Source organism: Rissa tridactyla, chromosome 6, assembly GCF_028500815.1.
Source record: "Rissa tridactyla isolate bRisTri1 chromosome 6, bRisTri1.patW.cur.20221130, whole genome shotgun sequence".
In the NCBI taxonomy this organism is placed as follows: domain Eukaryota; kingdom Metazoa; phylum Chordata; class Aves; order Charadriiformes; family Laridae; genus Rissa; species Rissa tridactyla.
In genome coordinates, this window is record NC_071471.1 from 57,088,749 (window position 1) to 57,103,112 (window position 14,364).

At 55.2% G+C, this 14,364-nt stretch overlaps 1 protein-coding gene across 2 annotated transcripts; it reads left to right on the top strand.

Annotated features, from left to right (window-relative positions):
* Positions 1-666: 666 nt before the first annotated feature.
* Positions 667-12,898, top strand: CPN1 (carboxypeptidase N subunit 1). 2 transcript variants are annotated; one of them, XM_054207516.1, is made up of 9 exons: positions 667-1,079; positions 3,884-4,080; positions 5,057-5,212; positions 5,697-5,879; positions 7,405-7,516; positions 8,237-8,376; positions 8,694-8,793; positions 10,526-10,644; positions 12,528-12,898. In XM_054207516.1, the coding sequence occupies exons 1-9, from the start codon at positions 857-859 to the stop codon at positions 12,657-12,659; spliced, it is 1,362 nt and encodes a 453-aa protein (XP_054063491.1). In that variant the 5' UTR covers positions 667-856; the 3' UTR covers positions 12,660-12,898. The 2 variants fall into 2 exon arrangements, with proteins under 2 accessions (XP_054063491.1, XP_054063492.1); XM_054207517.1 differs by lacking the exon at positions 8,694-8,793 and having other exon boundaries at positions 12,528-12,666.
* The last annotated feature ends 1,466 nt before the right edge of the window (positions 12,899-14,364 follow it).

Below are 14,364 nucleotides of genomic sequence, written 5' to 3' on the forward strand. Positions count from 1 at the left end.
CCAGTGCACAGCAGGGTGACGCCAGGCCTCTGCGCAGAGCTCTCCTCGCTGGTACCTGCTCAGCAGACGATTCCAGCATCAGACCCCAACGTCGCCCTGTCTTCCCCCTGCCACTTCCAAGCCGGGCAGCTGTAGGGAGGGCGATGCGGTCCCTCTCCCCCTTTATCCCGGGAGCAGCGGGACCGCCGGGCGGGCAGGGGCCGGGGCGGAGGGGCCGGCGGATCCGCGGAGCCTGAGGCGATGTCTCCCTCAGTTTCCCCAGGAGATGGGGCAGGAGAGCTGGAGCGGCTCCGAGCTGGCGGCCGGGCCCCGGGGGGGAGCGGCGGGAGCCGCCGGCTTCGGGCGGGCAGGGACCGGGCAGGGCTGCGGTAGCTGTGGGGGCAACCGGGGCCGCCCCGGCTCCATCCCCACCCCGCTCGGCCCTTGCCCCACGGAAAGGCTCGGCCGACGGGCATCCCCCCCGCCCGCCGCCCCCTTCTCCTCTCCCCCGCCCCGCCGCTCGCTTGGCAGCCCCGACGCCCTCCGCAGCCAGTTTTCCAGCCCTGCGCTTCTTCTGCAGTGACAGCCAGTGGCTGCGGGGGCCTGTTTACTGTCCGGTTAATAAGTGAGCTGGAGCCGGGAAGGGGAGGGGGGGGAAACTTCTCCGACGGCGACGGCGGGCGGGCGGGCGGGCGGGGGGGAGCATTCCTGCGCCGCGGGGCCCCGGCGCCCCCCGCTCCCGCCGCCCCCCGCCCGCAGGTGCAAGGGGCTGGCACTCGGCAACTGGAAAGAGCTGGTTGGAGTTTGCACTTTAAGCTCCCGGCAGGGAGGGAGCCGGGGGCTGGGAGCCGGTGCGGGCGCCCGGCGGCGCGGAAGGATGGCTGGGTGGCTGCGGTCCCTCCTGGGAGCCCTGCTCCTGCTGGAGGTGGCGGCCGCCCTCAGCTTTCTCCACCATCGCTACGAGGAGATGGTGCAGGCCCTGTTCCACGTCCAGAGCCAGTGCCCCTACGTCACCCGCATCTACAGCATCGGCCGCAGCGTCGAGGGCCGACACCTCTACGTGCTGGAGTTCAGCGACTACCCCGGCATCCATGAGCCCCGTAAGTATGGAGGGGGATGGGGACACCAGTTCGTAGAGGATGGGCTTCGTCGCTGGGCTCCCTGCCACGCAGCACCCCTGGGGCGTGGGGTGGGTGAGGGTACCTCTCTTTCAAGGTAGGACTCCCAGCGATGCCTGGGTGTCAGGCAGTGCCGGCTCCGGCAGGGACCCCGCAGCCAGCCCCAGGGACACGCACTCAAAACCCGCCTGCATGCACCGTGCTTGCATGGGCTGCATCGTGGCCCCGGCGCGTACTTTGGACGGAGCTCTGATTTTTCAGCGCAGGCTGATGTGAGAACCCGGGTGAGTCCATCCCCACCTGCCCTGCCACCCTCTCCCTGACCAAAACACAGCGCTGTGCAGGCAGGGAGAGGCTGAGCCCACCCTCCACCCTTTGCTGCTGGATAGTGGGCAGGAGGGAAGAGTTCAGCCTTTCTACCTCCAGACCCCAAAGCAAGGGGGACAGCAAGCAAGGGACCCCGGCAGAGCAGGCGCTGGGCTCCCACAGCCCTGCTGGCCCCATGGGCTGTGCAGCCCCTGTGACAGGAGGGTCTCAGGGATCTCTACCTGCTGCCACGTGGCCCTGCGGAGCCTTGGCAGCAGTGGCCCCTCAGCTGCTGCCTGTGCAGCATGGAGAGGCCGCCGAGCCAGACGTTGCTGGCAGCCAGGTGTCCCTGGGGGGCTGAGGGGACCAGCCGTCTTTCCGGGCTGGGGGTGTGCATGCAGAGCTCCTTTGCTTCCCCGCCTTGTGCCCCTGGGCTGCAGATGGGGACAGGGCTCTGCCTACTTTTTCCAGGATCTTTTTGCCTTTTCAAATCCTGGCTTGCTCGATGGTGTTGTTAAACGCAGGGGCTGACAAGTCCAGGCAGCCTAGAACTGCTGGCAGCACTGCAGGGGTGAGCAGAACCCCTATGTGCAGCGTCCCACCCCAGAAAAGCAGCCCCCCCAAACTCCACTGTACCCACTGCTCCCCTCCTGCAGCCCAGAGCATCGCCTTCAGGGGTGCCGGGAGGCAGGATTCCCACCCCTGATCTCCTCCGTACCAGCCCCATTTGGTACAGGGAAACCTGTACAGGGAATCCTGCATGGCACTGAGGCACCCCCACAGCTTGATTCAAAGCAAGGAGTGAGCAAAGGGCACTGGCAATGCACCAGTGGATTTTATACCTGCAGAACTCCCAAGAGAGCTGCTGGAAGGGGCACAGGAGGTGACCGAGATCTCCCCTGCCTGAGGCGGCAGCAGGGACCTGTGTCCCTGCTTGTAGCATGGGCCACTCTCAGGCTGGCACTTCCAGCACGTAGCATGAGGACTTTGGGAATCTGTGGACTCCCTTGAAGGCCACAGAAAGTAACTCTAAAAAGTAAGCCTAGAGCTAATGGGCTTACGTGCAGTAATTAGGGCTTGTGTGGCCACGTGGATAATGTTTAGGGGTCTGCATATTGAAAAAGGCTGACAAGTCGTGCTGCAGACTCAAACAAAGCAGAGAAGGAGAATCCCTGCTGAGGCCTTATTTTGTTAAATAATGGCTGCACATATCCCCAGGACATTTTTATAGTTTTTATAAACTAATTAAATCAGTTCTCATGTCTCCTGAAATCTAACCAGGTCAATACACATTGCCCACCTCTGGTGTCCTGTGGCAGCGGGGCCACACGCTGGCACTGTGAGTCTGCCCACTGCTGGTGACTGGAAACCTCACGGTGCAATGGGACTCTCAAGCTCTAGCGAGCCGACGACGTTTTTCATGACACCCTGTTTTTCCCTGACCTCTTCATGTGAAAGCCGGCCTCCCTTTTTAACCCAATTCCCCATGTATCTCTTATCCTACCCGTGCTGACTCCAGCCTGCAATGGGACATTTTTATTTTTCCAGAAGTAACTACTTTAAAAGCCCGTCTGGGAAAGTGTAACCCATCCCTCACGTGTGCTGCCTCTCCTTCATCAAAGCAGTGAGTCCTGCTCCAGGCACTGTCTGCCTGCAGTCTCTAAATCTGTATCTTGAGACCTCATTTTAGAAAAGTCAGTGGCAAGAGATGTTTTTGCTCATAGTGAAGATGCCCAAGGGACAATTTGATCCGTATTCAACTCAGCCACTGAGGGTTTCTCTAGGCTCTTGTCTCTGTCCCTTGAGGGTGAGGAAGCCCCTAAACCTTTTCCTTGGAGGCAGATGAAGGGGAGAGAAAGGAAAAACTGCTCATGCCTCCCATCAGCACGGGAGTCAGGGGCTGAAGGCAGCAGCCAGAGGCGACTGTACCCTTCCAGTGAAAGAGCACGGCTCACCCCAAGCCAGGGATTGATTTTATCCTGCAGAGCAGTGAAAAACTCCTTAAAGCATGCAGAGCCAGGAATGTGCCACACTGGTGAGAGGCACTGAGAGCAAACTGTGAAGGGCGGAGGTGGGAGAAAGGACCTGTCCTCTCCACTGCCACCCACCGCAGAGCTGGGAGGCCCCGCCATCCCAAGGCTTGGGGGGGCAGCAATCCTGCTGGTGCTCCCTGGTCCCTCTGTGCTGCCTCTTCCCAGCCTGAGACCAAACCGCCTGGAAATGCATCCTCTTGTTCTCTCGGAAGGCAAGCAGCAACCTGGTGGAGAGCCTGAGCTGCTCCTACGGATGCTGTGGCAAAACGGAGGGGAGCCCATATGATAAATGAGCCACCCATCCTCGCTGAGATTTGCATTTTCCAAGGGAAGTGGCCATTTCACACCATTTATTGGGGGGTCCTTTGCACTCCCTGCAGTAGGAATTGGCTCTTCCCCCCTGTCTCAGCCCTGGCTGATGGTCTCACTCTCTGCTGCTCTCTCCAGTGGAGCCGGAGTTCAAGTATGTCGGGAACATGCATGGCAACGAGGTGCTGGGCCGTGAGCTGCTGCTGCAGCTCTCTGAGTTCCTGTGTGAGGAGTACCGCCGGGGCAACGAGAGGATCACCCGCCTCATCCACGACACACGCATCCACATCATGCCTTCCATGAACCCCGACGGGTACGAAGTGGCTGCCAAGCAGGTACCAGGCAGCGATCGCCTCCTCCAGCCGGGTAGGGGCAGAAAGCCCTTCAAATCCCTGCGGGATCCCCTTCACTGCGCCTATGGAGAGGGGTCATCCTTCCTCTCCATGCCCTGCCAAACCCGGCCCCCTCAGCTGGCATCGTTGCTCCTCATCTCCTGTGCCAAGGTGGCCCTGGCAGGTGATGGAGAAGGCTTTCTACACATGTCTTGCCCTCCTCAGAAGTTATTTGTCACAGGAGGGTCACTGCAAACCCCCTGCCCCAGGCTGTGGAAGAGACAGCTGAACACCACTGCCATGAGCAGACAGGGACAAGAGGGATGGGGCAGGGGGAAGCCCTCTAGTCCTCCCCCAAAACCTCACCCATTCCTTTGTACCACTAGACCTCAGGGAGATCATCGAATCATAGAATGTGTTGGGTTGGAAGGGACCTTTAAAGGTCATCTAGTCCAACACCCCTGCAGTAAGCAGGGACATCTTCAGTTAGATCACATTGCTCAGAGCCTCATCAAGCCTGGCCTTGAATGTCTCCAGGGATGGGGCCACCACCACCTCTCTGGGCAACCTGTTCCAGTGCCTCACCACCTCATTGTAAAGAACTTCATCCTAATGGCTAATCTAAATGTACCCTGCTCTAGTTTAAAACCATTGCCCCTCGTCCTATTGCTACATGCCCTTGCAAACAGCCCCTCCCCAGCTTTCCTGTAGGCTCCCTTCAGGTACTGGAAGGATATTGTTCATGATATTTTATTCATAGCTCATTCAGTTGAGGCAAATTGTTTATTTGGCTTGTGCCTTTCTCTGTGACCCTGGAAAATGAAGATATTGTTATTGACTTTCCCTGTCAGTACCAATACAGTTTATTCTCCTGCCAGCAATAACACACGTGTTGCAACGGCCGGTCGCTGCTGCCCTGACACCCAGCCTGCCTGCACCCACCCTGTACTCACCCCCATGATGCACCTTTGCCCTGCAGGGCCCAGACAGCAACGGGTACTTGACGGGGAGGAACAACGCCAACGGAGTGGACTTGAACCGCAACTTCCCTGACCTCAACACGTTCATGTACTACAGCGGGGAAATCAGCGGGCCAAATCACCACATCCCACTGCCCGACAACTGGAAAAGCCAGGTACCGGTCTGGGATGCTGCAAGGGCTGCATCATCCTCTTAGCGTGGCCCAGCACTCAAGCAAATGTACTGTCCTTTGGCTTGCATGGTGCTTGTCTACTTCCCTGTGCTTCCTGCATGCAGAGAAACGATGTCACCCTGCCCTCTATCACAACTTGCACCTCCGCCAGGAGAGGTCGGCATCACAGCTGGCTTGGGGAGGAGGCTGCAATGCCAGGGCAGAAGAGGTGGCACATGCTAGCTGACGCCTGTGCCCCGGGTTTTGGGGCTGTGCTGGGAGAGCTGTGGCAGAGTATGTGCTGGAGGAGCCAGCTCTGCGCACTGGGGTGGGTGGTGGACAATGGAGGAAGCTGCAAGGGCTGAAGCAGGGGCATTACGGGGCAGGGTCTGACCTGAATGATCACACCACAGCCTGGCGTGGAGCAGCAGCCAGCCCAGAGGTGCCTGAGCTCTTCTCTCTGTCCCCATCCCTCTTCTCCTCACAGGTGGAACCGGAGACGTTGGCTGTGATCCAGTGGATCAGCAGCTACAACTTTGTGCTCTCGGCCAACCTGCACGGTGGAGCGGTGGTGGCAAATTACCCCTATGACAAGTCCCAGGATCAGCGGTTCCGAAGCCACCGGCGCACGGTTAACACACCTACCCCTGACGACAAGTTGTTTCAGAAGGTGAGCGCAGCTTCAGCGGGCGAGGACATTCCCGCAGCCCTGGCAAGGTGCAGCGTGCGAGAGCTGGCCGGGAGTCTCTGGGTCACTGCCTCGTGCAGGAGCCGAGCCAAGAAACGTGTTGGAAATAACCATTAGCAGACTACGGCGTTCCTGCCAACCACCGGCTCGTGAGCCACGTCAGGGCAGTCCCATCGTGAGCCAGTCCCACCACACGGACAGGCCAATCTTAACCCTTGGGAGCCCCAGTACCCCAGCTACTTAACCCCATAACCCCAGTGTCACCAGTGTCTTCAGTACCACCCTGCTCTTCCAGAGCTGGAACCTGACCCCAGCTTTGCTGCACCATTGTGGCATGTGTATGGGGTTTTTTCCTAGAGAGGTGGCAGGGTCTGGCTGGGGGTCTGCTGAGAGCAGGATAAGGGAGGTGAGTGCCCATCAGGGGCTTGCAGATGGCAAAGAATAAGGAATACAATGAAAAGAGCACCAGGAGCATAGTCAGACATCAAGGAATATATCCGTATGTGCTGCTGATCCTGCTAGCACCAGCTGAAGCCTGTGGTTTTTCTCCATTGTTAAAATGCCCCAGAAAACAGTGCCTTCAGTCACTGCTTCCATCAGGAAATAGCCGGCACAAGAAAAAGCAAGTCTGCGTTAGAACAGTTAATGAGAAAAATAAGTCTGAGCTGGAGTTCAGCCACCTCTGGAAGCAGAGGCCGTGCAGGGGCTTGCCAGGACCTGCTGGGATCAGGGCTGCGCTCGGACCCAGATGCAGAGAAGCTGCAGTCTGGGGCGTAGGCTAACGATACCCACATAGCCTCAGAAGTCAGAAATGTAGTGAAGTAACTGTTTTCCTCCTGACAGGAGTTATTACACCAGCATCTGAACCATAATACAAGAGCATAGAGTTTGCATTAAAAAACGCAAACAATGGTCTCTCTTAAACTGTGTCTTACGCAAAGGACAGGCTTTGGATGCAGCGTCCCAATTTCTGCCTTGTCTTCATATCTAAAAATAAGCTATAATCTTAATAAGGGCAATAAACAATTGGTTGCCAGAAGCAGAAGTTACCCAAACTCTTTCCTAACACAAATTTCCCTGATATATGTGGTATTTGCATCAGGACTGATACTGGTTCCTTTTCCTTGCGTGTCCGCTTCCCTTGTTAGTGGCATTTGCTGTGTGGGGACCGGCACCGATGGGGCTGAGTGCCCCTGCGTGGGCCTGCTGGCCCCCGCTCCCCCTCGTCTCAGCGGGAGCAGGGAAGGAGCCGCCTGTGCCATCAGCAAGCCCACGGCTTGCCAGATTTCTGCTCTTCCTCCTCCGCCTTCATCTGCCTACATTTCGTAGAGGTCCTGGCCACTTCGTGTTGTATTTCACGGCAGTAAAATGCAGGAGCTGTCTCCTGTCTGACTTCCCTCCCACGCTCCCCAGCAAAGCCTGTGGAAGAGGGGGATGTTTTGCCCAGAGCCGGGCAGGGTCCCCACGCTGGAGCGGTGGCCGATGGCTGCCCTCTCTCTCTCTCTAGCTGGCCAAGACCTACTCGTACGCCCACGGCTGGATGCACCGTGGCTGGAACTGTGGGGACTACTTCGCCGATGGCATCACGAATGGGGCATCCTGGTACTCGCTCAGCAAAGGTAAGGGCTGGGGAGGTGAGCACCACCCGCAGCAAGGGGTTGAGCTGAAGAGAGGTAAAGGGATAGAGGAGAAACCTCAGGACAGGATGGGCTGGGGAAGGGCCATGGCAATAGCGCTATTACTAGACACCATTCTGGTGTCTGCATCTCAGACTGGGAAATGGCTTGGGAGGACTGGAAGTGGCTTGAGAAAGAGCCACAGAAGTTAGCCGAGGTCTGCAGAGTCCTGCTGTGTGCTGCTGGGTGAAGAAAGCATTAATCTGTTAGTGAATTTAAAAATGCTATGGCATAACTCCATCAAGACCAAAAACTTTGACCAAAGGGAAGACATTTCTCATAGCTGCTGTCTCCTGAAAGATCTGATTTAAAAAGGCACAATGAAGAATCAGAAAATCAGCAAATTAGGCTAGAAAAAAGACTGGAGAGCAACTGGAAAGGCATATAATACAGCCCCTGCGGTACCAAGCCTTCCTGAGCTTCTGAAGGCAGAGTGGTGAATGATCCGGCTGAGTTGGGCAGCCACGAGGGGAGGGGATTGCATGGGGGGAGAAGGCTCTAGTCACACTGTCATGGAGGGAGGAGGCTGCACCTGCGGAGCAAGGAGGGAGAGCAAGATGGCTGTGGTAGAAGATCAGCACGGGCCAGGATGCCTGGGACACAGGAGTAGGGAGGGAAGGGGGCCTCACATTCCCCTGGCCATGGGCTCTTCTTCTCCTCCAGGCATGCAGGACTTCAATTACCTCTACACCAATTGCTTTGAAATCACCCTGGAGCTGAGCTGCAATAAGTTCCCCCCTGAGGAGGACCTGGAGCGGCAGTGGATGGCCAACCGGGAGGCCCTTGTTGCTTTCATTGAAGAGGTAAGGGGGCAGTCCTAAGACCTACACCCTTCTCCTGCAGGCCCCCATGGGCCCCAGCCCTGATGGTAGGGGACCAAGAGGACCTGGGAGCACGAGGGTGGAAAGGAGGCGGTCATGGAGCTTGCTGGGTGCTCTAGTTGGTAAGCTTTGGGAAGGCTGTTGTGTCCTAGACTGGCTCTGCTGGGGACAACCAGGAGATCCAAGGGTTTGGGAAAGGTGGGGTTGTTCCCAGAGCTCCACCCTCCTCCAGTGCTCAGCAATACCCTCTTGAGCCAAAGGAGGGCCGTTGATCCAGCAGTCTGTCTCCCTCCTGGCAGGTTCACCAGGGCATCAAAGGGATGGTGTCAGACGAGAACAACAACGGCATTGCAGGAGCCGTGATTTCTGTCCAGGGAATCAGCCATGACGTCACCTCGGGTGGGTTGCTGGTCCCCTTGCGTGCTGTCCCTTTTGGATACAGCCTCTCAGAGGCTGGCGGGGGTGTGGGAGGAGGTCAGCAGGCGAGGCTATAATATGTGCGGCCAGCATGGTTTGCTTCCAAAAAACACGAGCTGTGAGAAATGTGCCTGTGCATGCTGGACCAGGGAGGGCTTCAGAAAGCTTAGGAAAGAAAGAGGTGAGAACTGGAATGCAAACCTTATCGTGAAGGACTTCAGGAAGTCAGCTCCAATTTTAGCTGAGAGAAAGGAGAAAATGCATTTGCATAGAAACGAAGAGAAGATTGAGGGAATAATCTACTCAAGTATCTACACAGAGCTGAAAAAGTTGATAGCAAAGGACACGATGGCAGAACAAGATGAAAGGCTGAAAGTTCAAGCCAGACAAATTTAGACTGAGCATGAAGTGCCACTGCAGTTTATCCAAGTTGTGGTGGTTTCTCCTTTGCTGGCCGATTTTAACCTCCCTTTCATAAACACCCTTCTCCAACTGGACCAGCCATTACAGACTGGCTGCAGAAAATAGCTGATATTCCACCTCTCCAGAGGCTGGACTATGAAATCATCAAAATTCCTTTTGGCTCTAGGTCTGTGACTCAGTGACACTCTTAACATTTGGCACTTGTTATGGCAACCTGCATAGGAAAGGGGAGTGTGCAAGAGATCACAGAGTCACGGAGCTGCTGGCTGGAAGAGCCCTCTGGGATCTCCTGTCCAACCTCCTGCTGGGAGCAGGATTGTCCCCAACATTGGCTCTGATCAGCTCCCGCTCCCTCCAGCCAATTCTCTCTGACGCCCAAGGATGGAGATTTCAGAGCCTCTCTGCTGTGCTGTGCCAGGGCTGCACCACCTTCACGGTGAAGCTGTCCTCCCTGATCCACCCTGAAGCTCCCAAGCTGCCAGCTCTGGCTGCTGCCCCTCGTTGTGTTGCCTGGCGCTGCTCAGAGGAGTTTGGCTCCATCACCATTGTAGCTGCCCTTGAAGTAGCTGCTGGCTGTGAGCAGACCCCCCTCCGCCTCCTCCCAGCCCGGCTGAGCTCGCCCGGCTGCCCCAGCTCTCACTGTGGGACCTGAGCTCTCCCTGTGGGTCAGGGGCTCTGGTTCTCTGACATCCCTCTTGACCTGGGGGCACCAAAACTGGGCACAGTATCCAAGTGCAGCCTCCCTGGGACTGAACAGAGAGAGAAAATTATCCCCTTTGACCTGCCAGCCAACCTCTCTGTTTTCCCTTGGAAGACCCTGACTCACGTGTGTCTCACTCATACCAATTAGCCCCACTGAAGCCAAAGTGACACAGGCTGCCTGTAATGATTACTCAAATTCGCAATACCCTTCCAGTTCCATAGATGGGAATATAATCAAATTGTCTAAGTAATCCATAATGTGCTGCTGCCTCTCTGTTGGCCATCCCCTGACCACACCAGTACAGCATCAAAGTGCTCCTGGGGCTTCCTTATCCAGGGAGAATCAGGTGGGGGAGCAGCTGAGCTGACGAGCAATGAAAACCCTGCTGATAATCCAAATGTGGCAAAATTGTATATATGTGAATCCAGCCTCACAGTAGCCAGCAGTTTTAGAAGCAAGGTCAAAAATTGCCTGGGTTTTGAAGGCTATGCATCCTTGAGGAAGTGTGCTCAGCAAGAGCTACTGGAATAGCTTTTGCTCTGCTCTCTGTGCAACCTGAGTGCTTTCTCTTCCCATCATGTGTTCCAGGTGATATGGGGGATTATTTCCGGCTGCTGCTGCCTGGCACTTACACTGTCACAGCCTCTGCAGAGGGGTACCAGCCCCAGACAGTGACAACAACAGTGGGCCCAGCTGCACCTTCATTGGTGAGTCAGGCTGCATAGCCACAAGGGTGTCTCCAAATGTCTTCACCCCAGGGAGAAAGAAATGCAGTGGGGGATGTCTAGTGAGCAGTAGAGAAAGAAGATGGGATGTAGAGTGTTGCCAGTGGCTACAGGCTGTCTGCTTTGGGAGACACAGGGCTCCCTGCAGCTCACAGAGAGGAACAGGGTGAAGGCAATGCCATGTACGTATTGATTCCTTACTGGGCTGCTGTGCCAGCTCCTGTGTCCCTCTGCCTCTTGGCCGTGGGGAGAGCCCCTGGCTGTCTGGGGCTGCTGCTCTTTAGCTCTCCCTCCATCCTCCCCACTCTCCAGGATGTGATAATGTGGAAGCAGTGTCTGTTCCCTGGGGCTCCGTTTTCCCCCTGGCTCTGTGGGTTTCAGTGCTCTGCTGTCATCTCCACCCTGCCTGGAACCAAACACCTTGTGAAACTCACAGCAAGAGGCTGAGGTCTGCCCTTCTTTCTGCCGAGAGCACCCAAGACAGATGGGGACTGGGTGCCAACAAAGAAGAGCCAAGCGCCTTTGGGAGATGAAGCAAAACCAGGTGGTCTTGACAGCACTGTGGCCCCTACAGTGCCCTTCCGCGGGCAGGCTGGACAACTAGAAATTGGTTGTAAAAACAGCAGGTGGTGATCTCTGTCCCTGCTGTTGCCTTGTGAACACAGTGGTACTGCAGATGCAGCCTCTTCTGAGGACTGGTAAGAGCCCCCCCAGCTGCAGCATCCTGGCACATCGTTTGCCTCACTGCATGTACGCTGGTCAGGCTCTGCTGTAAATACACTGCGGTGGCTCTCCCACCCTCCGTCCCTTCATCCCACCCTAGCCAGCCTCTGAAGTTCTTCCAGAGCTGCCCTTTTCTCAGGATTAGAAACCTTCTAATTTTCGTCCTAAATTTATTTATGGTCAGTTTATCCCTATTTGTTCTTTTGCCAATGCTGTGCTTTAAATAGCCCTTCTTCTTCTCTGGTATTTATTCACTGATGTATTTATAGAGAGTTGTCAAGCCCAGTCCCAGCCTTTGTTTTGCTAGGTTAAGCACCCAGCTCTTTGGCTTTCCTTCTAAAATAGATTTTTCCTTTTACCGTGCTAGTGTAGAAGACCGATTTGTTCCCGGATGGTCTGATTTTTGCAGATCTCCCCTCACAGCAGCCCTCCTGTCCCCATTTCCCTCCGCCACTGCGGCACCTCCCCTACCCACCGTTCACCGCATCCCTCCCCCGGGAAGCCCACACAGCCCCGTTCCAGTTTCACCTTTCTGTATGGCCTCCCCATTCCCCGTTTATCTGATGCTGTGTCCTACGTGCTCCTTGTCCTCTTCTCCCTCTCATAACTGCTTGCATGGCTGTAGTTGATAAAGGTTTCTTCCTTGGAATTCTTTTGCCTGCATCTGCTAGAAGCACTAGTTGCTGAAAGACTGATTAAGCAGGATTCAGCTAATGAGATGCAATTGAAAAAGGTCTGTCTGTCCTGAAGTATTCTGTGTATTAAATATTAACAGAGATGCAAAGCAATGCTATTTCTCTATTCTCTGCTAAGAAAAGATGAAGAAAGAGCACAGCTCAGTCCCCTGCCTTTCACAGCTCATCTTCCAAACCATCCTAGGACATCGCATCGCCATAGGAGCAACTCTCTGCGTAAGATATGTAGCTGATTGTCAGTACAACATTTTCCACAGGGGAAAAAAAAAAAGTTTCCAGTTGGTTTAAGCACTGAGTTCCCATTGTCTCGTAACACTGGCTGAGGCCGCTTATTGCTTGTCTTGGCCCAAGAGTCAGCTTCGAAGGCTGGTGGCAGAGGCAGGTGCTGCAGACCCCTGAGCCAGCAGAGCACGCATATGGTGTTACATGGTTATTTTTGTTCTTCAGGTGCATTTCCAGCTCAAACAAGATGTGGTGAGGAAGCCCCCGGAGCGTAAAGCCTCAGGCACACGTGCGAACAACAAAGCCCTTCCGAAGAAGGTAGTGCCAAGAGCCACCCGCCGGGGGACCCAAAGATGAGGACAGCTGACTTGGCTGAGAGCTGGGGGAAGCCGTTTGTACGAGGCCTGGCTGATGACTCCAGCCAGTGAACTTTCCAACAGTCCAGCATGAAACTAGCCCAAAGTATTAGGTTATTAAACGAGGAAGTATTTAATCCCTGACCAAATCGTGAAGTCATTCACAACACCATGTGCCTGAGCTGCAGTTCCCCAGGCTGAGGTCTTCTCCTGCATTCCTCCTATCCAGGAGAGCTCTGCTCCCTTTAGTCCTGGACTCAGTTCCTACAGCCCGCATGAGAGGCCCAGACACTGGTGGGTGCATAACAGGGAGAATGAATCCAGGCCCTGGTCTTAGACGGCTGCACTCACAAGCTGGGCACGTGAATCCTGGCACTAGTCCTCTGAGTGCGAGTGCCATGCTTCTCCCTCAGGTAAGGATGGTTGCTGACCAACCCGAAGTTAGGGGGAGGTCAGTTTTAAAGCAGTCAGTGATGCGACCAGCTCTGAATGCAGTTTGTCCCACACATAGCACAGCCCTCGCTGGTCGGCAGCGCCACACACAGGAATGCAGCACTGGGAGGTGGTGGTCCAAGGTCGTCATCTGGCTAGTGATGTCACATTTATCTTGATGTGCAGCTGGGGTTTTCTGGTAGCTGGTTTGGATTATTTGTAGTCAGACAGGCTGAAGCGATACAAGCTGGCAAAAGCAAAGGATTATCCTGTCTCCTTATGTCTTCAGATCCAAACCAGATGGCTCGCTGAAGGGTCTGCTCTAGCCAACACAAACTATTAGTCTGAGCACAGGAGCAACTACGTGAGGTCTGACAGCCGGTGATGCGTAGGAGTGTAAGACAGGTGATTTGATATTCCTTTGAGACAAATTCCCTGAACATTAGTCCTGTCAACGTGCAACAGGGAAGTGTGGATGCTTGATGCCAGCAGTGTGCCGTGCAGGTACAGCACAAGCCATGTGAGTTGTAATTGGGTTGGGGAAGACACGATCCATAGTTCAGTGAGGTGGGGTTCTACAGGCTGGGCCTTAAAATGCTGCTTAGGCTGTCTGGGCAGGTTTGGAGTGGAAGCAAGAGTAGAAACAAAGCTGGTTATTTCCATGGTAAAAATATCTGAAGCAGGCAAAACCTTTCTAGCATTCTTCATACAAAAATAAGTAACTCCAGAGGAATAAACAGTCCCACCCATGTGCTGCAGCGCATGGTGGGGCTGGTTTTCCCAGTCTCCCCCACAGAGCCCTCTGCACTGGCTCTCTCCGTGTCTCAGGCCTGTCCAAAAAGCATCCCCCAGACATCCCCTTGCTCCTTCTCTTTTGCAAACGTCTCTTCATCTCTTGTGAGCAACCTCTACCACCCTACTGCATAGGCAATATTCTGCACTTCATCCCTCACCGTCACCTCCTCCTCTGTCTCTGCTACAAGATGTTAGTGGCATTTTCAGCCCTAGCAGCACACACACTCATGTAGCTCTGCCTGCTAACAGAAGCTCTTTCTCTGTCATGTCTGTTCCTGGAAAAGCAGAGCAAACTGTCCCTCGGAGGGTATCTATCCAGGCTATTGCAAAAACCTGCAGAAATGGTACTGCACTTAAACATGGCCGTGAGTGGTTTTGGTCTGCAGAGTCCAGTCCCACATTCACAGCCAAAGCTGAATTCAAATTCTCCTATTTTTTATCTTTTGGTGGTGGAAGGAAGTGAAAAAGGCTGGTGAGGC